The 24,764-nt window shown below is 42.0% G+C and overlaps 1 protein-coding gene across 2 annotated transcripts in view; it reads left to right on the top strand.

Annotated features, from left to right (window-relative positions):
* The window catches only part of RELN (reelin), a 286,045-nt gene that overhangs the window by 199,100 nt on the left and 62,181 nt on the right, over positions 1–24,764 (top strand). For both annotated transcript variants that reach the window (XM_054280910.1, XM_054280902.1), the window contains exons 23-30: positions 6,679–6,816; positions 7,456–7,642; positions 11,283–11,488; positions 13,341–13,512; positions 13,856–14,056; positions 16,632–16,867; positions 20,847–21,004; positions 21,908–22,115. In XM_054280910.1, coding sequence (XP_054136885.1) covers positions 6,679–6,816; positions 7,456–7,642; positions 11,283–11,488; positions 13,341–13,512; positions 13,856–14,056; positions 16,632–16,867; positions 20,847–21,004; positions 21,908–22,115 — 1,506 coding nt within the window. The remainder of the gene's footprint in view (positions 1–6,678; positions 6,817–7,455; positions 7,643–11,282; positions 11,489–13,340; positions 13,513–13,855; positions 14,057–16,631; positions 16,868–20,846; positions 21,005–21,907; positions 22,116–24,764) is intronic.

Here is a 24,764-nt window from a genome sequence, read left to right as displayed (position 1 = left end):
TATAAACAATAACTAATGATTCATTTCTGGGAATTTTTTAACTCTTGTTTCTTTTTATAGCATGTCTTAAAAAATAACATTCTCTCATGCAAAAAAAAGAGAAACAAAAATTATCAGAAAGCCTATTCATCTTGTTGTAATCAAACTTGATTTGCCTCCCCTAAAATTTTTTAATCACTAAATTGTCTCTTTCATTGTTTATTTTTAAATCTTTATTGTACCATACAAATAAAAATGTTGTCATAAATCCCAAAAATCTTCAGGGCATCCTTCATTTGAGAATTTAATTATTGCAATTAGAGTTACATTTTGATTACGTTTGACCTGAATCCATCATAGCAATTGCAATGAGAGCTTGCTCAGATTAAGTCATCATTGTATTTCCCCATCCTTCATCATTATTTTTTTTGCACTCTGCATGGCCTCAGCACAGCCTGTTTCCATCAATCACACCACGATACCTTCTTTCAACACACTGGACCTTTCTGCTGTACAGCCAATATTCAGAATTTCCTATTTCTAGGCAAAACATCAAAGGCAAATATTGCATCCTTAGAACATATCATATCAGATAATACCAAATGGTGCAAGTAAGTCTACAAATAACTGCTTTGTAGTTAGATTATAATATACTGAATCTTACATGTCATTTTGTGCCACCATACACAAAATCTGTGGGTCACATATGCACTCAGGAGTTTAAAAAGCATCTACAATTTTTTGGGTTACACTCCAAAGTAGGCTGTTATTCCTAATTTATAAAACATATAATGTACTCAAAGTAATTATGCCCTGTGTATTTGATAATGTTACTGATGTTGTAGCCCTCTTTTTCTTTAGGATCTACTAATTTTTCTCAGCATATGAGGTGACAGAAGCATATAACTCTATTTTAATTTAGGAGACTGTGGGGAGAAGTTATGATGAAGTAATAGCCGGCTTCCTGTTCTATGCTGTGCACAAATCATAAATATTTTACACTCTGTCTTGTATCTGAAGGGATCCCCGTCTGTTAGCAGAGTTTTGTTTATAATTAAGGTACAAATTACCACTGAAAATTTCTTTGTTCTTCATAGAAGCCATTTTCTGAGTTGTGCTGTGCTGTGGTGTTATCAGGGTGAAGAGGAAGGGTGGCTGCCTGTTCCCCATCAAATGCAATCCAGCACACCACACATCTCTTTCTAACATTCCTTTCCAGTGGCAAAAGCAGGTTAAAGGCTAAACACCTCCTTTGGGTTGAGATTGAGAGGGGATTTTTTACAGCTTTTTAGAGCAGGCTTGTGAGCAGAGAGCAAGTTTCTGCCTTTCCAAAACCTGGGCATTATTGGTGACAATTTGATGAGCAGCTCTCCTCTGCCAGCCCAGCCACATAGAGAGCATTGTTCCAGGTGGCTGGTGGTGCAGGGCTCCTCTTTGGGGTGCCCTCCCTCCTCCTCCTATCCCTTCCCCACCTGCAACCACCCCACAGAGGCAAAACCTTAGTGATGGAAGAACAGTGCAGAGGCAGAGCCAGGTGTTCTGCCTTCCCAAAGCTGGGGTGAGGGGGAGACATCTCTGGACCTTTCGTCTGTTTTACCCACACGAGGCAAAGGCTGCCACACACCCAGCCTGCCCTGTGCTTACTGCACAGGGAAACCAAGCACCCAAAGGAGGTCTCAGGAATGTCTCATTAGCCTTGTGCTGGCCCTTGCTGGCCTCAGCATGCCCTCACACCCCTGCACAGTGATTGCTGGAGCTTTTACCCCTGGATGCACAGCTCCCAGCTGAGGGTTTGCACCTTGGGCGTGTGGGAAGCGTCAGGCTGTGGCACTGTGCTCATGCAGCTGGAAAATTGTTCAGAACAGCACCTATTTCTCTTGTAAACTTTCTGGGTGTGCTGGTATTTCTGCAGATCTGTAGATGTTCTGCATCCAGCAAGCATGAGCTTACAAGGTCCCCATGTTATGTGAGATTTTGGGTTAGGAAACCTGCTGCAAGAATGAGACTTGAATTGAAGAAATTAAATGCAAGCACCTGCTTGCTGAAATTGTATTGTACTTGAACTGAACATTTCTAACACTGATGAAAATTAATTTCAGTTTTATGCAAGGTATTTACATATGAACAGGCTTTAATGAGATACAAGCAGCTGTCAGTTGCTGACTTCATAAACAAATCAACACCTAATGACTGAATGAGACCTTCAGGATAATTGGGTAAATGTAATTATGGTAACTCAGAAGGTAGCAAATATAATTTTACCAGCCACAAATTTGCATTAAATCATTAAGGCTTTTAATATCAGGAGAGAAGGCAGTGATTTTATTTTAACTCACGTATCAGAAAAATTTTATAACAGAGCATCATTTCACTGGCAGTACTTCTGGGACATGATTTCCTTGTGCTTATGTAAAATGTCACACAACAAAAATGACTTTTATTTGACATCAACCTGAGTTAGATATAATGTCATTAGAGAGCCAGATTGCTTTTTAGTAGCATTAAAAACAAATGGAGAAACTATGAGGAACTAGGGAAGTTTATTTGGCTTGTAAGAAATGCTTTCATAGCTCCTCAGTGCAGCATCTCCCATTTCAATAGATGTCCAAACAGTGACTGCCCAGAAAAGCAGTGTTTTATCACTGAGGATGCAGCTGACGCTCATCTCCTTATTCTCTTTTCTTAATTAACATGGCTTTTTTAAATGGTTGATTACCATTTTTAACAGCATAATCCTCTTTAGCTGTTGTTACCTTGAGATGCAGAGCAGCCTTGGAAAGCTCTCAAAAGCAGCGAGCAAGACGGGTTTTTCAGCAGCATTGCTTCTGCAATTGTCACTTCAGCCTAACATGCATTATCCCTGCCCAGGGAGGACTCTGAATCCATAGAGCTGTCCCTGCCCACAGCCCTGGGACAGCGGCATTGCTTCCCACAGGAGCCCTGGCAGAGGCTGGGTGGGAAGGGGAGGGCGCCCCTTGTCCTTTGCAGTTTGGGGCAGTGGGATTCCCATGGTGGCAAAGCTGTCCCCAGGGGAGAGCTGTCTGTCTGCAGGTAAAAAAAACTCCTCCCTGCTGGCATGCGGCTGCCTGGGGACTGTCCCCAGCCCCCAGCTGCTGCACATGCCTCCATTTGGGCAACATGTTCATCTCCAGGTGGTAATGAACCTGTCCCTTCTTCCCCTCCCCTCAAATGAGAGAATCACTTCATTGGGCTGGGGCAGCCTCTGAGTAACGAGTGGAGCTGAGTGCACCCTTAGCTTGATGTGCAGCCAACATCTGGAACCCGAGGAGGCAGATGGAGCTCTGCACCTGGCAGGGTGGCAGCAGGAATGGGACAGTGAGACTCTCCCGGGAAACATTTTGGTCAGGTGAAACAGATATGATCCCCAGCAAAGGGCAGGAGCAGCTCTGTGCACACCCAGCCCTGGGAACAGCCCCATGGCAGAGCTGCACAGGGTTCTTCTCAGCTGGGGCTCCGGGTGCTGTGCTCCCCTGGGCACAGAGGTGTCCTCTGTCACTGCACAGGGCTGGGCTCTCCCCACTGAGGGTGTAGGTCAGGAGTGAGCCTTGAGCCCAGAGCCAGCCCTGATGCACTGCACAGCCCTGATGCACCTGAACCAGTCCTGATGCACCTGAACCAGCCCATATGTACCTGCACAGCCCTGATGCACCTGAACCAGCCCTGATGTACCTGAACCAGCCCTGATGCACTGCACAGCCCTGATGCACCTGAACCAGCCCTGATGTACCTGCACAGCCCTGATGCACCTGAACCAGCTCTGATGCACCTGAACCAGCCCTGATCCATCTGCACAGCCCTGATCCATCTGCACAGCCCTGATGCACCTGAACCAGCCCTGATGTACCTGAACCAGCCATGATGCACTGCACAGCCCTGATGCACCTGAACCAGCCCATATGTACCTGCACAGCCCTGATGCACCTGAACCAGCCCTGATGTACCTGAACCAGCCCTGATGCACTGCACAGCCCTGATGCACCTGAACCAGCCCTGATGTACCTGCACAGCCCTGATACACCTGAGCCAGCCCTGATGCACTGCACAGCCCTGATGCACCTGAACCAGCCCTGAGGCACTGCACAGCCCTGATGCACCTGCACAGCTCTGATGCACCTGAACCAGCCCTCATGCACCTGCACAGCTCTGATGCACCTGCACATTTGCCCTTCCAGGCCATGTGCACCTGGCAGCAGCCAGCGAGCAGCCAAGGCAATGCCATCAACGCCACACCAAGCTCATTTTAGGGGGCACCACCACTTGTTGGGCACCACGAGACTTCCATGGCACAGTGAAATAGCCTCTGCATCACTGTAAATCTCCCCTGGTTTGCTGTAACACCCCAGGGCTGCAGGGTGTCACACTCCAACTCCACCCATACACCCTCCTTGATGAAAAACAGGGATGCCCAAACACAGTGCTCTCCCTCCTGCTACTCGGGAAAATAAGATGACATAGTTTTACTGTGCTGGGAGTTCACAGGGGATGTGTTTGCCTGCTCGAACACCATTCTTTGGTTTCAGTATTGTCATTTTCCTCAGCACACATTAGAGTTAACACCAGTCATTACAGCTCCTTCCAGAGCCTACAGCCTCTGTCAGGGCTCTCTGTGGTGCCATTGATGCGAACATGAACCTCACACCAAAGTGATGTGCTGACTTCAGAGCACTCCAGAAATAAACAGTAAATAATTGCAGTCAATATTGACTGCCCATTGTGCCTTCACAAGCTTGGGAAGTCCTTTGTGTGCTGATTACTGGGATTGCACACTTTTAATGGATAATTCATAGCTCTTGTAATGTAACCCATCAATACATTACATCCTGAGGGAGTATTTAATCAGCAGATTTGCCCCTGCAGATTAACTCTGAGTGCTGTAAAAATGCTTACAGTATTTGCAATATCAAACAGACACTTAAAACAGGCAACAAGGGTCATTTCAATTAAAAATCAAGCCCTTGGGCAGCTTCACATGTTTTTAAAAGAAATTTGTAACTGGTACTTTAAAAATTTATCCATACATGTAGCAGTCTTCTCATATGTGCCAGAGTGGCTAATTGCTCTGCCACTCTGTCCTCTTCAGCTGCACAGGCCTGCTCCCTTCATTTCTTCACTTCCATACGTGTGAGCAGGTGGCTCAGCCACCTTTACAGTATTCATTTTAATAAGTCTTATTCTACATAAATTATTGGGGGTGGGGAAAGGCCTTTGTATCTCCAAGCAGAGTAACAGCATTTTATCCTGTGCCATCGTAAAGTAACCATATGGCTCAGAAACAAGCTAGAAAAGCTTCTAATAGGAGCTGCCTGCTTCTCATCCTCAGCACCCCCAACCAGCCATTGGCCAGACACAGGCATATCCCATTTAAAACTGGATTTTTAGTTCTCTTCAGTCAGCCTTGCTTTCCCTGTCCTACCCCTCCACACCAACGCAATCCAGCCTCAGTGCCCACATTGCCACCACCACCCCTTTTTACCCAGACCTGTTATGCAGCCAGCACAGCCCCTTTTGCTCCATCATGATGAACAATTTCCCATCTTTGTTTCACTTCACATGCAAGGTATTTTTCTTAATCTCATTCTGACACAAGCATGGAGTGTAGAATCTTTGTATCCCCTATTTGGGAGTGGCCACCAGCCAGTGTCTGTAACCTGTTGGATGTGCACAGTTTGGCAGGGCAGCTTGAGAAGGCTTGATGATGACAGAGATTGCTTTTCTCATGATTCACTTTCTTCTCCAGCCTTGGTTTTTGAGGGTGGTGGGTGTCAGGCTGGGTTTGGCTAGCAGCCGTCACTCCCATGGAAAATGTCAATGTTGAATTGGACAGTCTCCTAAAGGGCCAACACTGAGCATTTTTAATGGGTAATATTAGCTAACTTCACTATTGTAAAGAAAAAAAAGCTGTTGAAGATAAAACTATTTAGAATGGAGAAGCTAGAGCAAGATTTTGTGCTTGAAGAATATTACAAATATCCAGAGATTAGTTAGGCAAGGAATTTAATTTGATGATCCCCCACCACAAACCTTGGATGTTACAGATTTTGGGTTGTTGGCCAAGAGCAAGCTATTTACAGTGTAGGAAAAAATAGATGCAATGAAACAGGATCTTTGTCAAAAAGTTGTGCTGTCAATGTCAGCAGTGAGATGTGAGCAAAATCTGGTTTAGAACCATCCTGACCAAAAAAAAAAAAAATTATACCCAAAAAAAAGTCAACTGTTGTTGAATGGAAATAGTTGGTATTCACTTACATTCAAAAACTTTAATAATTGTTTAAATAATAAATATCAGGACGGTTTATGACCTGTTAACTGTGACCAAAAATATAAAAAATGAAGTCATGCCCTAGATACACCTTTCCAATTTTGCAACCATAGCACAATAAAAATCCAGTAATATTCATAGCTAGGCTTACCTTAAAATAATTCTCAAAATCCCTACAATGTGCTCTTCCTCAGAAATGTCATCAGTCATGGAAAGTTCATTATATAGCCCTGTGCAGTGAGTGGTATCATCTAGAAAGTTAATTTGCAAGAATCTGTCCTTGATTGTGCCAGCCTTTGCACCCCAGGCTGGGATTGGGATACTATGGGGTACTAACTTCATTTTTTTTGTTTACATTTACCTCTTTTCCTGCCATTTTGTAAAGCATCAAACACTGATGCATTGTTATTGATTTTAAGGTCCAGTGCCACACGTTTCCGCTGGAGCCAGTGCTACTACACAGCCCAGGATGAGTGGGCCCTGGACAACATCTACATTGGCCAGCAGTGCCCCAGCATGTGCAGTGGGCATGGCTGGTGTGACCACGGGGTTTGCAGGTATGAGGCATTTGTCAGACCCTCCTAGCAATGCTCTCCTGATACTTCAGGCACCCTACTGTTTTCCATACTTTACTTTTCTTGGCTGTTGTTATTTTTGTGTTAAAAATTAAAAAACAAAAGCACTCTGGGTTTGACAATTTAAGCAGCATTAGCAGTAGTTGCTCCCCACCAGCCTGTCCAAGGAGCTGTACCCTTGGCAGATCCAAGCACTGGAAGAGCTTTCACCTGCTCCAGGTGTCCTGGTGGGCACTCCAGCCCTTTTCACAGGAGCCCCAGCTCAGGGCCAGAGCTGCTTTGCTGAGTCAGAAGGATGCCAGGGACCAGCTGAGCTCTGCTTGGCAGCCACTGTCAGAATGGGTGCTACACCAAGGACAGACTGCTACTCCCTGACAGCCTCAAACTTTCTGGAGACCACAGGGGTTTGGGTTTTTTTTATAAAAAAATCTTCCAATTTTCCATTTTCCAGTTATTCTCATTTGTTTCCACAACACAAAACCAAAATACAATTCCAGAATGATTTTTTTTATTCAATTATGGCTGTCCACATCAAATTTTATAAAGTCAGTGCACTACCTTAACTAATTGCCAGTATCTAATAAAGTCCTTAAAACTTGTTATGTTTACACTTCCCTCCAGGTGTGATTCAGGGTTTCAGGGTACTGAATGTCAGCCTGAAAATCCCCTTTCTTCAACCATCATGTCTGATTTTGAGAACCCAGACACCCTGAAGACGGAGTGGCAGGAAATTATTGGGGGAGAGGTCGTCAAGCCCGAGGAGGGCTGTGGGGTCATCTCATCTGGCTCCTCACTCTACTTCAACAAGGTAGGGCTGGGGCACTGATAAAGGCACGCACTGCAGGTTTCTGTGGAGCATCATGTGGCTGTGAGGCAAAGAAATGGGAGGTGGCAGAAAGAAGCCGCACGTGATATCAGACATATGTTAAACAGCCCAGCTGTGCTCTGCAGGTAAAAAACAAAGCAATCAAAAGACATAGGGAAAGACACATGCACTGTGTAGCCAAGAAATAGCAGCTGTAATGAAAGGTAGTAAATTGCCAGTGTGCTGGGAAGTGTGTATATTCACAATGTCTTATTTGGACATTTTCTTTTTTTAAGATTCAGTTTGCAGGATCCAGCAGCTCCCATTTGTTTCTTCTGTACTGTCCTGGCTAAGAGATGGGGAAAGGTTGGCTTTCCAGGACATAAGCAGCTTAATTTGAGGTCACCGGAACAAAACTATTGAAAAAACCCATTTTTTCAGGCTTTTAGAAAATGTTTAACCTGAAGGAGAATATTCTTTTGTATAACTTGGATACTTTGCAGACAAAAAAATAATAGAACAGGAAGGAGATATGGGGAATTCTGCTAATTAGTAGCAATTATAGCTAAAATAAAAAGAGATCTTTATGACCAAATGTAAGATTATGCATTGTAATCACTGATTTATTTTTGTATTGCTGCTCCTCAGGTCTATTACTAAGGTTTGTTTTGTTCTTAATTGAAAGGAAGAGTGTAAATGCAGCTATGTGCTTCTCCTTTAAAGGTTTGATCAAACTGCCACTGCTGTCATGAGAGCCAGATTAATCCCAGTAGAATAACCCAATATGCAATGCTGTGCAATTGTGTGTTGTTTACCTCATTACAAAAATCTAACCCATGAAATAATTTTCAGCACTCCTACATAGTCTCACATCCAGCTCCCCTGGAAATAGAGCTCTGCACTGAAAATTTCGTAATAGCCCAATCAGTATAACTAGCTAATTGTGATAATTGGATTTTTATACATAATTGTCTTCCCTGTTAGATGTTTTTCCTTCTGGCTTGGTTCCTTATGCCAAGTTTCTCAAAAGTAGTTTGCTAAATTAGAATTAACCTGCTATGATCTTTCTTCTGATTCCTGCTAAGGAGGAGTGAAAAACTCATTTAGAAATTCTTGGCTTCTTTCTATTGATCTCTAAGGGTTATGTTATCACTCATTTCTTGAGTAGTAGCAGTCTGTGTGCTGTCAACAGAAGGTGGTTTATTTAATTTCTGTTTAGATCTTTCTCAAACTGTCTAGGGGCCATACTGGTGCATAATAAAAAATTATTTTTATAGTTGCCAAACATTCTGTATTGTTTTGGGGAGCTCATATTCACATTTCTTTTCATTTGCTCAAACAGCCACTTTTTATTTGAATGTCTAATGTTTGCTGCCATAATCAATTACTGCTGCCAGAATTAATGTTGGCTTTGTTCTGACAACCCTCTAGCTTTTGTTTTACAACTCATTTCAATCAGTTGTAGGTGCGTTCACAATTCAGAGCTCTTTCAATTAGCAATTCCCTGAGGCTTTATGTCACTCATGCCCCCTCTCAGTTTACCTGGGTCTGTGATTACCCCTTCGGCAGGCACACCTGCTGTGGGGTGTAGATGTGGAAAACTCACCTGGAACAGTTTTAGGGCCAGAGCTTGGCCCACTGCAGGTCAGGACACACAGCCCATGGGAAAGCAAGGGTGTTTGCATCCTTAGTACCCGTTACTGGCTTCATTTGATGGTGACAGTTTCAAATTCCAGTGTCTCCAATGAAGCTGTGGAAGCAAACCACCCAGAGGTTATCAGTGTCACCTTGGCCAGCATTAGCCACCTGGGGCTGCACCCAGGAACTCAGGGCTGCATCCAATGATGAGTTCTTCTCACTCTCATGGCACCATCCAGGAGGGAATTGCAGTCTTAGCTGGGAATAAACAATGAAATAAACCAAATCAAGAACAATTCCAGACTAAATTGGTATAGTTGTATCCTGTATGAGCTTTTTGAGAGTCAAAGGATTCTTCACAGGTTTTGCTGCCTTGTCATCAGTGGTACAAGCCAACAAAACTTCAGACCCAATGAATTCAGCTTCCAGCAGTCAGTCCCACAGTGCAAGGTGCCCTATTTGGTGTGGTCCACAAATGAGATCAGCATCCAGGCTGTTACACCAGCCAAGCAAAGACAGAGAAAGAAAGCAGTAAACTTTTATCTCTGCTGGGTTTACCCTCAGCTGTGTAGAACAAAGAAAGAGATGTGAATGGAACAGGATTTAAATTCATCTGTCACCTTATTAAAAACCACAGATGATATTTTAAATCTCAGCTCCTAAATCTTGTTACATGTGTCCAGCTAGATGATGTCACTTGCTTATCTCAAGTTTATTTGGAAACTTGTCATAAGGATCCCAAATGTACAAGTGACATTACTTAAAACACAGGCATCATAACTTAACCTTGGTTTTCCTTTTTAAATCTTTTTATGCTTGGAGATGGACAGAAACACACTTTTTTAAGGGAATTGTAAAGAATAGGCAGGATGACAGTTCTGGTCCTTTTTGGGGGATGGTGCCAGGTTGAAGCTGCTTTAATAAATGCAGAAATACAATCCCTGCATCATTTCTCCATCTGTACACAAATGGCTTTGCCCTACCTCTAAAGCTGTGGCAGCCTGATGCTGTGCTGGGGCTGTTCAGATGCAGGGCATGCAGGTCACCTCTCTGGGGACACTGCTCTCATCCTGTGTCCTGCCTTCTCACAGCCAGCTTCATATCCCATGCCAGCCTCTTGTAGGTTTGGTGATGTGGAAGTCCACAAATTCAGCCTCAAGCCCCAGGGCACAAAGGGAAGAGGATTATGGGATAATTTCAGTTACAATAAAAGGCTCTTAAACCTTAAAGCTTTTTTTCTATGAACATGCTCTGTCTTCTGAACACACACAGAGTGACCACATTGACCTCTTAAGTTCAAAAGCGTACTTGGAAAAGCTGTTCACTCAGTTTTACAAGGCTCCCTGTTTCTCTTAGCTGTGCTTAGGTAAACTTGAAACTAAATCCACAGGTTTTAGTTGAGACACTCCTGATTTACAACACTTATTAGGAAAAGAATATCGTTTTGTGTAGGAACAAATTTTATTCAGCTAAAGCATGAAGAGAAAATGCCAATCCCTGGTTCTTGCGTAGAAGATGGACCTTGAGGAAGGTATTAGAGGAGCCAATTTCAGGTGCTTGGGTAACCTTGTACAGTGCAAGATTTGACCAGGGAAAAAGGACTAGAGAAAAGGACTTTTTACTGCTCCATGCATTATCAATAGAAAGCTGAAGACTTAAAAATTTAGCCTGGGTTGATTCAGGACATCCAGCACCTGCTCTTTGTCCTCTGAAGTCACATGGGACCATGAGATTAAATTCTTGTGTGGAAATTGTGTTGTGAATTTTCATTGTGTATTGAAATCGAATAATAAAGTTCTTGTGGGATCAAATCAGGGTGACATAAAGGATGGCCAAGCAGAATAATTGAAAGACAGAAAAAGCCAAGTTGATACAGAAATCAATGTCCTCCATGTTGTGTAATTTTGTGTGCAATATTCATCTGTAATGGACTTTAAATATGCCTATTCATCGTGAAGGTGCCATAATTAAAATTATTATTGTCCCTCTCTTCCTTGTATTGTAGGCTGGAAAAAGACAGTTGGTAAGCTGGGATTTGGACACAACATGGGTGGATTTTGTACAGTTTTACATCCAGATTGGAGGAGAAACTTCTTCATGCAATAAACCCGACAGCAGAGAAGAAGGTGTGCTGCTGCAGTACAGCAATAACGGCGGCATCAATTGGCAGCTACTAGCAGAAATGTATTTCTCTGACTTCAGCAAACCCAGGTATAAATTTGATCTAAATTAAGTAATCCACATCTGCATCAGCTTTTAAAAATATATATTTCTCAACTTATGAAAACATGAATCATAATTCAAATTTATAATGCTTAGAAGTCATCATTACTTTTTCTGACTGGCACAGTAAACTCCTGTCACTGGGAATGAAAAACGTAATGAAAGTAGGCCCTACAATCTTAAGTAAAATATAAAATTTCCTATCACCTTCTATGACTAAACATGACTAAAATGCTAATATCTGCAAAACATTAGCAAGCAAATACAGAACTTGCTTAAAAGAGGTGCAGAAATCTTCCATTTCCTCTGACTCTGATTTCAGACCTAATGAACATGTAATAATGTCATAGGAAGCAAAACTCCTTTAAATAAATATTTAGGGAGGAAAAGAAATCATGTTCAGCCAGTCAAACTTGGTGTCAGATACCTTGTCAGTGAAAATTTAAATTGTATTTGTCTACATGGGTGTTAACATGATTTCTATTACCTGTAGACCATGTTTTTCAGCATACAAAAGATCTGTATAGGAGGCCTGAAATATTTTACCCAAAGAAAACTGCTACATAATCTATTCCATTGTAACAGAAGGATGCCTTTGTCTACAAATAGGACCAATCAGCAGAAGAGAATGAGAAATTAATTTTGGTAGCATATATCACTATTACTTCCTGGCATCAGAACATGGATCAGCTGAACAGTTTAATTCAAAGCTAGAGAGCTCAAATCAGTTCCTTATTGTGTTTGGCAATATAGTAATAGAGAAGAAAAAACATACATTGTCTTTAAGAGTTTACAAGAAGAACAAAGAAGGCTAGTTGATATGCAGTGCATAAATAGGGATCTAGATATATGGGAAAATAGAATAACAGCATCACAGAATCCTTAAAGTTGGAAAAGGTCTCCAAGATCATGAAATCCTGCCTTTGACCCAACATCACCATATCAACTAAATTACAGCACTAAGTGCCATATCCAGGGTTTTTTTGGACAATTTCAGGGATGGTGACTCCTCCAGCTCCCTGGGCAGCCCAAGGAACCCCAGTGCCTGACTACCTTTTAGTGGAGAAACTCTGCCTGTTGTCCTACCCCAACCGATGTAGCCACATTTCTCTTCACAGAGAAAAGCAAGGCACAATTGTTCCCAAGAATATTTCTGAGATTCACATTCTCTGAACCACAGAGGAAGGAAAAACAACTCTTATCATTTGCTGTGCCTGTGTTTGTGCAAAAGTATTGTGCAATATGGAGATTGTTTACCCAAAGTGATGGTGTTTTGTTTCCTTGGCCTATCAGGATCAAGTATGTGTGTATGTGTGTGTGTGTGTGTTTGTTGGGACTGTCGGCTCACAGTTATGAGATTCAGTGTAGTGTGTGCAGAGTGAGTGCTTGGCACATTCAGTTTAGATGTAATGTAATATAGTATAATAAAGTAATTAATTAGCCTTCTGATATCAATGGAGTCCTCACCATCATTCTCTGCAAAGTCAATAAACTTCCTCTGGCAGAGTTTGAGGCAATGCACTCATATCCCTGGTTGCCTGGGGGAAGAGGCTGATTCCCCCATCTTACTACACCCTCCTTTCAGGCAGTTGTAGGGAGCAATGAGGACTCTGCTGAGCAACCTTTCCTCCAGACTAAGCAACCCAAACTTCCTCAGCTGCACCTCATATGAGTTACTCTCTTAGACCCTTCCCCAGCTTTGCTGCCCTTCTCTGGACACACAAATTACTGAGGACTTTTACAGATAAGATAGATGCTTTCCTGTGTCTTTTCCCTGTTTAGTGATACACTTCTCTACAAACTGTGCTCTCTGAGGTTCGGCTCTGTTTGTGTTCCTCAGGTTTGTGTATCTGGAGCTGCCAGCTGCAGCCAAGACCCCCTGCACCAGGTTTCGCTGGTGGCAGCCAGTGTTCTCAGGGGAAGGGTACGACCAGTGGGCCATCGACGACATCATCATCCTGTCAGAGAAGCAGAAGCACATCATCCCTGTCGTCAATCCCACCTTGCCACAGGTAATAAGCAAGAGCCAGCTGTGGGCATCCCCAGGAAACAGGAATTATCCTGTTAGGAGACTTATTTGAATATAGCTTTCTTTGAAAATACTGGGTTTATTTAAAGAGACAGCTGCAGTGCTTGCAGCTGCGTCTCTGTGTGGGAATAACCTGGGTCTTTGCAAAAATCATCAGGCTTCTAAGCTTTGTGTCAGAGGATGTAATGATGTATGTCTGCAAAAAGTCAAGACTAAAGTTTTGGCAATAAAAATTGCAAAATTTGAAAGTTCATCATTTTGGGAATTATTCTGAAGTCACAGCACGAGGGGATAATACCTCTGGCTTTTATTTTCATTTCTAACAGAACTTTTATGAAAAGCCAGCATTTGATTACCCTATGAACCAGATGAGTGTATGGTTGATGCTGGCCAACGAAGGGATGACCAAAAATGAAAGTTTCTGCTCTGCCACCCCCTCTGCCATGCTGTTCGGTAAATCGGATGGAGACCGGTTTGCAGTGACTCGAGATTTAACCCTGAAGCCTGGATATGTCCTGCAGTTCAAGGTATTCCTTAAACATAAATCTGTGCAAGAATATCAGTAAAACTGCCCTTAGCCAATATTTGCAAGGTGCCACTGGGGCCACAGCTCAAACAAAGGTGATAAAATAGACAATTGTGTAAAAAGACGTGAAAAGCACAAGTATGAACCCATACAGAATAAAATGCCATCCTGCTTTCTAGAATAGCCAAAACCTTGGTGCTTGAAATCATTTTTGCTCCTCTGGAGAAGTTTTAAAGGTTTTTGTTCTTCAGCACATTTCAGAAGTGGCTTGAAGTACATGTCATTATATTCAAGTCAGTACTAGGAAATGCTACTGCACTGTCAAGCCCAAAAGGATTTACCCTGTCTGGGGCTCTGTGAGTACAAAAGCTCCAATGTGGTTTGGGTTCATTTTTTGTATCTTAAACTATTTAAGGACTTACAAGCTGCTCTGTACTCCAGTGTGTGTTTTTCATATAATTTACTTTTATTGTGTCAATGAATATAGGCTCCAATTAGCATTTTCTTCTTTAAAGAGCTTACAAAAATTTCAGTGGTCTGACAATACATCAGAATATGGGCTCCAAAGAAAGTGTATTTGCTTTGACAAGCTCTTGTTTCTGAACCCTAATCAAAATTTTATTGAGTTTATAATGAAATCCCATTGGTGAATTCTGGAAGTTGGTTGCAATGCAATTTTAATGAGCTCCCCACAAATACATGGTCCTTACATAATTGGTGGATACAGACACTGAATAATTTACAAGTGGAATTATTAAAAAGATCAGATGTTTACAGGCAGCTTTTCAAATATAATTCCCACAGTTCTATAAATAGGAAAGTTCATTAGAAATACTGGGATTTGTAAAATAATCTAATTTCAACTAAAATATATGCTAATAAGATGCTATACAAACTGAGGGATTTCAGTACAATTTTCTTGTGAGTATTGCATGTAGTTTTATATTTTAAACTGTTTAAAACCTAAGGATATCTCAATACATAAATACCATTTAGGCAGGAAAAGGGTTATGCTATTTGCCTCTTCATCACCTTCCTGTACTTCAGTGACTAAGTGTCCATTCTCTAGGTTTGATGATCAACAGCAATTAAGAAATTGTCTGGGTTTAAAAAAAGCAACAATACTTAAAATGTTTTGTACACCTTCCATCACTGAAGCACTTGACAATGTAACATAATTGTACAAAACATGAGAATGTGTCACAGAACAGTGAGTTCTTCTTTATAAAGTCTATTATTTAAGGACTGAATTTATACTTTTTTGGAAAGATTTTCAGCCTGCACATAAATGTGTTAGTCCTATTTGCATGCTTTCATGAGTGTGTGAAATTTCCATTTTAAATATCAGACTGGAATAATTTTGCATTGATAAGCTCAAAGACAGTAATTTGTTAGAATTATTTCATTTTACATGAATGATTTTGTTTTACATTTTGCCTTCTACAACTCAAGTAGAATTTCTGCAATAAACTAAGGAAAACTAATATTTTTCTGATAGCTTGAAGAATGAAACTGAAACTTCAAATCAGCAGTTGATTTTGGTCTTGGCTGCATTCTCATTTCACATTTTAATACACATTTTTTCTTCTTAATCCAAATGTTACTCTGTTTTGGGGGCCCAAGCTGCAGTGCCAGCTCCCAGACATCATTCCTGCAAGGCAGTGACACGGCTGTGGTTAGGGCTAACCTGGGAGTCAGGCTGATCCTCTGGGCACAGTGTGCTGCACATGGGATGCATCCCAGAGGATACAGCTCTTTCCACTCCTGGGCACGCAGGTGCCTGCACAGAGTTTGCTGTTTGGGGCTTGCTATGCACAGGGACCCTTGGAAAGTTCTTTGCACCTCTTTGTGTGCTGAACTCAGCAACCTTAATGAAGGAAGGTGGGAATTTTAACCAAGAAATGTCATTTTTCGATGTAGGAAGCAGACTCCAAGCAGTCTGCCAGCAGGGTTCAGAGCCAGTACTCAGAGCATTAAACCTCCCAGCACAAAAGGTCAAAGGTGGTTTGCAGCCAATAAATACTAATAGCAGTGCAGTTTCTTCTTCTCTGTTAGGCAAATTAATCCACAAACACCAGAGGTTTATGTCCAAAACGGAGAGAGAGGAGTCCCTTTACTTTATTCCAATAAAGGGAGAGGCCATGGGGCATTCCCCTGGGATCTCTCAAATTTTTGGAAGATGCAGCCTCCCTTTTTATCCCAATTTCCCAGCTGCATTTCCCTCTCTCTTTCCCCATTGGCTGAGGTACTTGAGAGGTACAGACTCCCCAAAACACCTGATCCCAAAGATTTCCCTCTAGTGTTTAACCTTCCCTTTTAATTTTTAATTCTTATCTAATTTAGGTGTTCTTCTTCCCCATTATTTCTTTCATCTTTCAATGTCTAATTTCATTTATCACCAAACCTAAAGTTGATTTGTAAAACCAAATATCTTTTTTCCATTCATCAATCAGTGGAATCCTACCCATTGTTTCTTTTATCTCCCAGTGCTAGCTTTATCCACCAGCAGACCCATAGCTTGTTTGTAAAGACAAACCTGCTATTTCCCTCATCTCTGGCTCTCTGCTTCTTTGCAGCTGAACATTGGCTGCACCAGCCAGTACAGCAGCTCTGCCCCCGTGCTGCTGCAGTACTCACACGACGCTGGGCTCTTCTGGTCGCTGGTGAAGGAGGGCTGCTACCCCGCGTCCCCCGGCACCAAGGGCTGCGAGGGCAGCTCCCGGGAGCTCAGCGAGCCCTCCGTGTACCACACCGGCGACTTTGAGGACTGGACAAGAGTCACCATTGTTATCCCCAGGTCGCTCGCAGCCAGGTACGGTGCGTTGTGAACCAGCGATGCCAGTGGGACACGGGGATTCGCTGATTTAGCTGCTTCTGGAATGGTACATCCAAGTAGCAAAGCTGTGTTGTGTTGCACTACAGAGTTTGTTTAGTTGTTGTTTTGCATTGGGTTATTAGAGAATACCCCCTAGTGGTCTATTCCTTGGTCAGTCCCTCCCCTTGCCCCTCCCTACTGGTATCCCATTGGCCATGCTCCTCCTCCTCCACCCCCCATTCCCCAGGTATAAAACTCTCCTGCCATGACCCATCAGGCCTCTTCCCACACGGGTTTTTCCATCTGCTGGTTCTCAATTAACAGAGGGCGTTTGTCCCCACGTGGAGAAGAGCACTTCTTGTTTTTTGCTTTGGTCTGTGTAAGATCACACCCTCCTGTGTGGGCTGAGGGTCCATAGCCAGCTGGGTTGGACCCAAGCAGCCCAGACCTGGTCTTACAGGTGCTCCCAGAGCTCAGCGAGCCCTCTGTGTACCACAGAGGAGACTTTGAGTTACTCTTGTTATCCCCAGGTTGCTCACAGCCAGGTACGGTGCATTGTAAACCAGTGATGCCAGTGGGACACGGGGATTCGCTGATTTAGCTGTTTCCAGAATGGTACATTAGGGAAAAGTTGCAAAGCTGTGAATAAAAGCAGTGTTAAAATGTGGCAGAGCTGGGAGAAATATACCATGCTGCCCCAAGCAGTGTGAATTTTCCATTTTAAAGGTGTCAGATTGGTCTGTAATAGATAATTAAATTAAAAAGCAGCAAGAAACCCAGCACTTTTTAATTTGACACCAATCCTTTCATTGTCTTTATCCATGTCAGCTAGGTCAAAGGCACCAGCAAGAGAGTAGTAAGTCACATGAATTAAATAAGCCATTTGAACAGGATTAATTTTAGTTACCACTAGGCAAAGAAACCTTAGCAAGGTATTTGAGCTGATGCATAACGTGCTGTGTCACTGAAGGCAGCCAGAACAGCCAGAGGCAAAGGAGGGAAGAATGGTGGTTGTGCACATCTGCAAGCACAACCTCAGCCCCAGATTAATACAAGCGAGAAAACATCAGATGGTGGAAGACACAAGCCTTGAAATCAGGAGGGTTTTCTGGTTCTTCACCCAAATCTTATCTGGATTTGGGTGAAGTTCTTCACTCCCCTTACTCTGTCTTACTCCATCAGTAAAATACCCCGATCTGATTTGTTGGATGCACCAAGCACTGCCAGCACAACCACCCCACCAGGCCCTTGGCCATGTCCCCCTGCCTCTCACCCTCCCAGCAGCTTCTCTAGTGCTGCCTCTGGGTTTCTGACCCATCCTTCTCCCTCATCCTCAATCCCATTTCAGTGTGTGGCATATTTTGTAGCAGGGGAGCTGGTGCCTCTGCTGCAAGGACTTGAAATAGCAGGACTTGTACCAAAACAAGTTTGTCTTTTCTTCAGTAATTAGCCAATAAAAGCAGGTGCCAAGTTGCACAGATCTGACACCAGCTGATTTGATTTACCCAAAACAAGCAGGGCAGAATCAATAGCAGCAATCTGTTTGGCATTATGTGCAGTAATGTGATCAGGAATAGGGAGCTCATGCTAATACATTGAAAATGTAAGTATTGTGACTGCAATGAGTGTCTTGGCATGTTGAGACCTGAGTTTGTTGTGGGCCACTTAGGAAATCATGGTTCATGGGTTAACCAGAGAGCATCCCATTTCATTATTTGCTACCAAGCATGAGCATGATCTACCAAATCCCAGTGCTCAGCAAAAAAAGAAAAAGCAATAAGTTTATTATTTTTTAGGCAGAGCAGCAAGGAGTATATTAGTTAACCCATTATATTGGCAAAGAGATTTTAAATCCATTCCTCTCTCTGGAGCACATGTAACATGATCAGTATCATAAAAGTTAAAGACTGGAAATTAATTACCAAAATATTTTTTCTTCAACAAACTTCCTATGCAGTGAGTCAGATTTGTGGGCAGAGTAGGATGTTCTGATGAAGTTTTTTAAGGAAGCCCTCCCACTGAGTCATGAGGTCAAGAAAGAATCCCACTGCTTTCTTAACTCCTTCTCAGAGGGGAGCCTGGGTGCAGCTGGATCCAATCTTAGCCCTGGACTTTGTCAGTGGTTTATGTCTAAAGGGTTATACAGGTGTAAATTAACCTTTACACAAGGTTGTCCTTCAGGATTAAGGATGGCAAACTAGATATATTTATATAAACATGTTTATTTATGATTTATTATGGTAACAATTAGACAAGAAGATCTTAATCAGAATTATTTACTACACAGTATTAGAGCCATAACAACTATTATAATATAGTGCTCTATGAAGCAACATTGAAGCAACTGTATCAAAGCAATTGTATTAAAGCTAGCAAAAATTATTATTTAGTAGAGACAGATGTTACTCACCCATACAATGACTGTGGGCAAATTTTTTGCTCAGTCTCAAAGATTGACCTTTAGTTATTGTATCCCCACTCAATGGAGGAATCTGCAGCCACTCCAAGAAGGGATATGTCAGAAAACCCTGCCATTAAAATTTGGGACTAGATTTTTAGAGTATGAACTGATGGACTGTCAATCATATGTCTCTGGGCCAGCTGTGTCAGCTCAGCAGCCTTAGAAAAGTTCTTAGTGATATTGTTTGTTCCTTCATCCGTGTTTTACCAGGTCTACTGCATCTCCATCTCACTGTCAGGATGTTTAACTTTGAGATTGATGAGTCAGACTTGTTACTTCTGTTTAGAGAGTGACTTTTTTTCTTGTATCCAAATAACGTAAATGTTTTTTACTCAAAAGTGCACAATCCTATCATAAACTCTGCATTGCTGCTATCATGGAGCTCCTTTCAAAAATACTCTAAGAAATTAAGTTCAGGGATTTTGGTATGTAATTAGCACTTCAGGCTGGACTGATTAGTAAAAAGCATCTTCAAAGTCACGTTAATCATTCACTGTTGTTGATAAAACCATGTATTTGTTCTTTGCTTCTCACTGATGGATATGGGCCAGAGAAACACAGGGAGTCAAAATGCAGCCAAAAAGTCTGAAAGAAATATCCTTAAGCAATGTTGCACAAATGCAGCATGACAGAAATCCAAGCATCCTATTTGCAAATGGCTGTTTTGGGAAAAGGTCCTTTTAATCTCATGGAAGGAGCAGTAGCTATTGAAGCCAGGAGCAGCAATAGGAGCGAGGGTGGGTGGGATGGTCGGGACAGATGAGGTGAGAGATCTCTGAAGCCAGGTTGTGGAATTTTAGTGCAGGGCCCTGCTTGGAGCAGGGCTCCAAGAGGAGCTCCAAAGAGTTTGAAAGAGAGAGAGAAAGTGAGAGAGAGCAAGAGGAAAAGAGAGAGGATGAAAGAGTAAAAGAGGATGAAGTTCTCGTTACAATACTATAAATCTTCTTCTGTGCTGAATATTCTTATTTTCACTAGCTAATTTAGTACAAGATACAAATCCTATAGCATTTACATACAGCCTATAAGAATCATTGCATTACTATACTATGTTACGATATTGTGTTTTAACCCCTAAAAACTACTCTTTGGGCCCCTTCTGCTAAGCTACTAGGGTCTGCTCTGACACTTGGACCTGTCTGCAAACAGAGGGTATTGACTAATCAAAAGGAGATGACTTTCAGCCAGCCGTACCGTTGTTTTCCAGTTGTTCTGTAACTGAAATGAAGTTCAGGGATTTTGATATGTAATTAGCACTTCAGGTTGGACAGAGTAGTAAAAAGCATCTTCAGAGTCACGTTAATCATTCACTGTTGTTGATAAAACCATGTATTTGTTCTTTGCTTCTCACTGATGGGTATGGGCCAGAGAAAGGCTTAGTATCTCAAATCTTGCTTTCATTTCAATCTCACTTATAGTTTCCATATTCTCAAAATCTCTCGCCAGGCAATCATACTCATAAGGCTTTCCCATTTCATCTTCCCCAGCATAGCAGTGCTGTTGTTTTTTTCTCTGCAGCAAGACGCGATTCCGCTGGATCCAGGAGAGCAGCTCCCACAAGAGCGTGCCTCCCTTCGGCCTGGATGGCGTCTACATCTCGGAGCCCTGCCCCAGCTACTGCAGCGGCCACGGCGACTGCGTCTCGGGGGTCTGCTTCTGCGACCTGGGCTACACAGGTAGCGCAGCCCTCCTCAGGGGCATTGCAGCCAGCACTGGCTGAGTTCAACCTGTGAACTGACAGCTTGCTTTTCCTCTCCGATATCCGGAAAAATATACGATGACATATATTGCATGGGCTGCCAAGAGGAATCTTTCTTGTTTTGTTAAATTAAATTCGGCACAGGCAAAGCAGAGCAGCTGAAGGCAACGGACACCGTTGATGTTTCTGGCAAGCACAATCTTTGAATATCACCATCTGTATGAATGGGAAGGGACTAGCAATAAAAGAGAAAACAAAATAAAATATTATAAACTGAAAAGTCTGCTTAAAAGCCTTTGGATCATCTTCAAAAGAATTGTTGCCATTTTTGAGTCCCCTGGCCATCAGATGGCATGGGACCAGGAGGGAACATATGTTCTGACAGGCCCTTCTGTGGAAAATTCTGCTCACTTGTGGTTTCAGGGGCTTTCATGCTGAAATAGGGAAAAAAACCCAAAATGCAAACCCTGTGAAAAAAAAAAGATTGACACAACCGGTTGCACGCTGCAGTCTTTACAACCCTCAACCAACAAAGCAATAAGCTAACATCTTTTGCTCGATTTTTTTAAAATTAATAGAAGGATAATATTTTTCTGTTTGCAAAAAATGCCTTATCAACATAAAGCTTGGCTGTTTTTTACCTAGTGAAATAAGCCATCTTAGACTTTAGAGGAATAGGGCTTATTCTTCCTACAGAAATTTGTAAAGTGGGTTTAAAAAGGTACAATCCAGTCATCAGGGTATTTTCTTAGAAAAGCCTGGTGCTTTGTCACACATAGATGCAACAGAACCATGTGCCAGTGCACTGTATCTGACCCTTACTCTGTCCAACACAGTTTCACCAAAGCATCTCCTTTTTTTTTTTCCTTTTTTCTTAAAGCATCACATGGAACCTGTGTGTCTAATGTGCCTAATCACAGTGAGATGTTCGACAGGTTTGAGAGGAAGCTGAGCCCTCTCTGGTACAAGATAACAGGAGGTCAGGTTGGGACAGGCTGTGGTGTGCTCAGTGATGGAAAATCTCTGTACTTCAATGGACCTGGCAAAAGGGAGGCGAGGACTGTTCCCCTGGACACCACAAATATCAGGTCAGTGCTGCTTCTCAAAATTACCTGTGTATTCATGTTCTCTGTTCTGCCCTGTTGAAAGTGTGGCTATGAGAAGGTGGAAATGTTGGTTTTTTTTTATGGTAGTCATAACCTGTACAAGAACTCTGAAAGATAGAAAAAAATACTTTTTTGTTCATTCTGGTGCACTACTTCCTTTTTTTGAAAGATAATACTTAGGTTAGAGACAGTGGAATAGCAGCATAAAATAAAACATTAACTCACTATCTTTCTGAGAAGATAGTTTGCGTTGTATCCTAAGGCAGAAGACAGGATCCTGAGAATGCGCAAAAGCTAAGACTCTGCCCATAGCTGGGGAGAAAAGCTCCTTTTCCTCTGACTGTGTTGAATTGCAGGCATGAGGATGGCATAGCAAGGAGCTGTTGTTAGTTTGCCAGATGTTGTGAATTACTCCACTTGTCAGAAGTGCAAAGGAATGGAATGTGAATTGTTTCTGCGTAGCCAAGAGGCTAACAAGCCTTCACCTCTTTCCCTGCTGCCACTGAATCCTGCTACATTGGTAGCAATTATCCTCTTCTCTCAAATTGCCTAGCTGATTAATGTAATTAGGATGAACAAAGGGCTGTTAATTCTAACCACTATTTAGCTTGGAGTTTGCTGCAGCTTTGTCCACTCTCATGAGAGATTAGGCACCTGAAACCTTGAGCACTCTACAATTTTGGCAGTTAGCTTAATAAAAAACATTTCTCCTGACAAATACTGCTCTGAGAGTAATAATGCCATGATTTGCTCCATAATTGAATTTGTGGGATCACTCAGCACAGACTGGCCAGAGGTTACTGTGATCGCTCCAGCTCAGGCAAGCAGGGCTCTGTGGTGTGGGGGCTGCTGGCTTGGGGAAGTCCTCAGCTGCTCCCTGGTACTGCACAGCACTGCACCAGCCACCTTCCTTCTGTCCCCTGCATGTCTGACAAATGCATGTCATAGTTATGTAATTATGTAAATTAGTTACTAATTAAACTAATTAATTGTTTGACAAATATGCTTTGTACAAGTACATGTTTGCCCTGGAACTCTGGGAAGATGTGAGCACTTCTATTCCACTGTCTTCAAATCCTGTTATTCATCCTGGGAAGCAATATAATGGAAGTAGTCTAGACTACTTCCTCAAGAAGTCTGTATTCAAAACTCAAAAATAGAGTTATTCCTTCTTTCATGAAGAAATCTTTTGTAATGCCAAGTATTCCCTTTAGTTTTACAATTACTTTTAAACCACTTTTTATGCCAAATATTCATATTTATAGCTTTCCATTTTTGCAAAGTTTGAACCATTTTAAAAGCCAAAAGACATTTTAAAATTCTGAGCAATGCTCTTCCTTGATGTTTTTAATATACCACTGGTTGTGTTTTGCACAAGAATATGGTTATTTTGTGTCTTAAATCTGTCCCAAAAACATAAATGGCCAGAGAAACACTTGGTAAGAGCAACTACAATCTCTCTTCTGACCATGTACTCACAGTGTGAGCTGCTCTCCTGCTGGAACTGATTGTTATGTCAAAATAAATCAGCATTTTATTTTTTTGTAAGCATCACAGTGAGCAGCTTAACTCCCTTGAACAATTCAAGCTGGAAGCCACATCCCTGGGCTGTTTGCTAGACAGAACATAGTGGTCATCTCATACACAAATGGGACTAACATGGATTTTTTGCCTTCTTCATTGTGTGCTCAGAGGTAGTAGCCACCTGATGCTGCTTGACCAGAACATGAACTTTTTAGGCTACAGCAATTACCCCAGGCTGCTTTTGTGTTCAGAGGAGAGAATAGCTGCTTCAAATGAGCAACACAACTCATCCTAAAAGAGCAGCTAGCAGAAGCCAGTGCTTTGTCTTCTGCAAACACCTATTTATTTCTTTCTTTCATTAACTGTAAGACAGCCTGAGTTTGGTCGTGTATAACTCAGACATTCAGCCACAGACCCCTTGTTCTGAACAGATGCATCCCACTTAAATGTATGAGGCCGCCTGTAACATTAACTCTGTCTTTTTTTCTAGTACATGAAGTTTGTGAGAGTGTGAAGGGTTAACTGAAAGGCCCATACACTAAAAAGAAAATAATTCCTCAGCCTAGAATTTTTTTTTCATTATTGGAGCTAAAATTAATGTCACTTGAAAGGGGAGATTAAAGGGAAGTACTTTTCCCATTTTGGTATTACTTTTTGCATTCAGTAATGCCTTGCATAGAATTCAGTTATCTTATTAGGGATCATCTTAGCCCCTGCATAGTTATCTTTTATTTTTGCAAGGGTTTTTTGATTGGGGGTTTTGGTGACTGAGTAAACAGCAGGAAAACATGCCTTGAAAGACATACTGTTAGATATGTGGATTGAGGGTTGTGAATAGGAAGGCTGAAACTCCTGCAGTAGATTTTTAAGCTGCTTATTTTTAAGGTTAATAGTGTTTTCCCAGACCATTTAAGATCTTGTTTTGTTAAATCATGCATGGAAGAGCCTGATAGAAAATTGACAAATATTACAGGACACTAAATTTTTATTTTCATTCTGCATTCCTGATCTACCTATCTATGCATGTTCCATATCATCAGTTACAGCTTTTTGAATGTGAAGTGTAAATTTTATGTAAGGAATACATTGACTTTTTTTTCCTTTTTT

This window comes from Melozone crissalis, unplaced genomic scaffold (genome assembly GCF_028551555.1).
Source record: "Melozone crissalis strain CALT ecotype California unplaced genomic scaffold, PUWL_Pcris_2 ptg000004l_1, whole genome shotgun sequence".
NCBI classification, from domain to species: Eukaryota; Metazoa; Chordata; class Aves; order Passeriformes; family Passerellidae; genus Melozone; species Melozone crissalis.
Note: the sequence above shows the minus strand (reverse complement) of the source record. Positions and strands in the feature narration are given on the sequence as shown.